General features: G+C 42.5%; 1 protein-coding gene across 1 annotated transcript in view; it reads right to left on the minus strand.

Annotated features, from left to right (window-relative positions):
• rps14 (ribosomal protein S14) overlaps window positions 1–2,304 on the minus strand; it is a 10,248-nt gene that overhangs the window by 5,746 nt on the left and 2,198 nt on the right. Inside the window, exon 2 of the mRNA XM_020516580.2 lies at window positions 1,463–1,612. Within this exon, the coding sequence (XP_020372169.1) occupies window positions 1,463–1,611 (149 nt within the window). The 5' untranslated portion in view covers window position 1,612. The remainder of the gene's footprint in view (window positions 1–1,462; window positions 1,613–2,304) is intronic.

The raw sequence follows: 2,304 nt of genomic DNA on the forward strand, positions 1-2,304 counted from the left end.
GGTGGATTTATCACTCATTAATTCCATTAATTCCTGTATTAATGTTTTACTTATGTTAAGACTAGTTAGTTATGACTTTTATTCAGTCCCTGCCCTCAATCCACCATGAACTTCCTCAGGACTTTTACAAGCTATCCCCCTTTTCTACTGTAAATACTGTGGCAAAGATTCAGCACGTCTGTCATTTCCCAATAGTCCCTGACAATATCTCCACTTTTAATCTTCAGTTGGCCAACACTGTTCCTGACCACCTGCTTTCCCTTTACGTATATAAATTTCTTGTTGATTTTGATGTCTCTTGCAAATTTCCTTTCATAATTCCTTTTAGTAGCTCTTATAAGCTGCTTTGTGACCTTTTGCTAGCCCTTGTATCTTTCCCATTCAGCAGGATCTGTGCTGCTTTTTGCACTTTTATAAGCCCATTCTTTGTTTTCTTCTATCCCATATCTCTTCAGCTGCCCATGGCTGTTTTTTGCTATGAAGTAGAGCTTTTTCCTTCTCTTGTGTTAAGTGTTTTGTCAAATATGCTCTACTGTTCTTCAGTTGTTTTACCTATTAGCAGATTTTTCCCAGTTTACTGTGGACAGCTTTGTCCCTTTCATTAAAGTCAGCCTTACCTAAATCTAAAATTCTGGTGGTTGATTCAGGCTTTTTGCTTTCAAATGCCACACTGAATTCACTCACGATGTACCATGATTTGATAAATAATCAGGTTCCTAATTAAATCTGGCTCATTACTCATTATGAAATCCATTATGGATTGTTTCCTTGTTGCATCCAAAATGCATTGTGTAGGAAAGTATTCTCAACACACCTCAGGAATTCATCATGGTTCTGACAGGTACTTGAGTTCCTCTCCCAGTCCATGTTAAAATTAAAATCCTGCCATTAATATTTATCTACCTTTGCTTAGTTTCTGCATTGAAACAAACAATCTAGCACTTCAGAGCTGCTACCAGGGGCTCTGTACAGAACATCTATTATAATTTTAGATCATAGAACCCCTACTGTGCGGAGAGGGGTCATTTGGCACATTAATGCTGTACCAAACCTCCGAATGGCATCCCACCCCCGTAAACCCACTTTTCCCATGGCTAATCCACCTAGACTGCACAAAACTGGACAATTTGCCCATGGCCAAACCAACTTACCTGCATATCTTTGGACCGTGGGATGAAACCGGAGCAGCCGGAGGAAACCCATGCAGACACAGGGAGAACATGCAAACTCCACACAGACAGTTGCCCAGGGCTGGAATTGAATCCGGGGTCCCCGGCACGGAGAGGCAGCAGTGCTAGTCACTGAGCCTACGTATCACCCTGCTGTTCCTCAGTTCCACCCATAGGCTCTAATTATTCCCTCATTATATCCAGAACACACCATTTCCTTTCACAGTATTTAACCTCGTGTTATCTATGCCACAGCACTTGCACAAGTAATTTTGGTGTTAGCCTCTACTTACTTGCCAGATAGGTCTGTTACATGGACAAAAGTATCGTTGAAGGAAGCAAAGATATGACAGACTCCAAAAACATTCTCTCCCTCAGCCACCTGTGGTCCCAGACTAATCACTTGCTCCTCCTTCTTTTCCTTACCCTTACGAGGAGCCATTCTGAAAAAGAGAAAACAGCTTCAATGTAATAAGCCATGTAGCAGGAGTTGCTGCTCTATAACACTTCTTAACTTTAGGACATTCCAAGATACTGCAGTGCAAGAATCATCGCATTCAACTGGTGCTCAGCCTATGGACATTCTAGTCTGAAAATGGCCAATCTCAGATGCCAAGACTCAGCCCTGGTTAGTACTTGGATGGGAAACTACATCAGAATACCAACTGCAGCAGGTTAGGGGATTCATGTGGCACAATGGTAGAGGCCGTACCCCAGGACTGGGATGCTCGGTTGATGAGAGGAAAAAAAGTTGAAATAAAAACAAATATTCGGCTGTGATAATGATCAGGGACACAGTAGATAACCTGTCTCCATTTCCTCAACTGTTCCATGGGACTTTTTTTTTTAACATCCACTTGAGGGCGCAGATGAGGCCCTGATTTAAAATCATGTTGAAAAACGTCTCCAACAGTGCAGCATAGAGCACATCTTCCCCCGAGGGACAGGACATAATCGACGTATGTCGAAATCTGACTCTCAAAGCATCCCTCAAGAGGTTACACATTCCCACCCACTCATAGCAGACCTTGACTTGTGACCAACCAAAACAGAGAAGGCTCATTTGGGAAGGCACCACACAGAGGGACTTTGATTGACACAGACTGGAATGATGGTGATGCATTTGATTGACACA

Source organism: Rhincodon typus, chromosome 12 (genome assembly GCF_021869965.1).
Source record: "Rhincodon typus isolate 14 chromosome 12, sRhiTyp1.1, whole genome shotgun sequence".
NCBI classification, from domain to species: Eukaryota; Metazoa; Chordata; class Chondrichthyes; order Orectolobiformes; family Rhincodontidae; genus Rhincodon; species Rhincodon typus.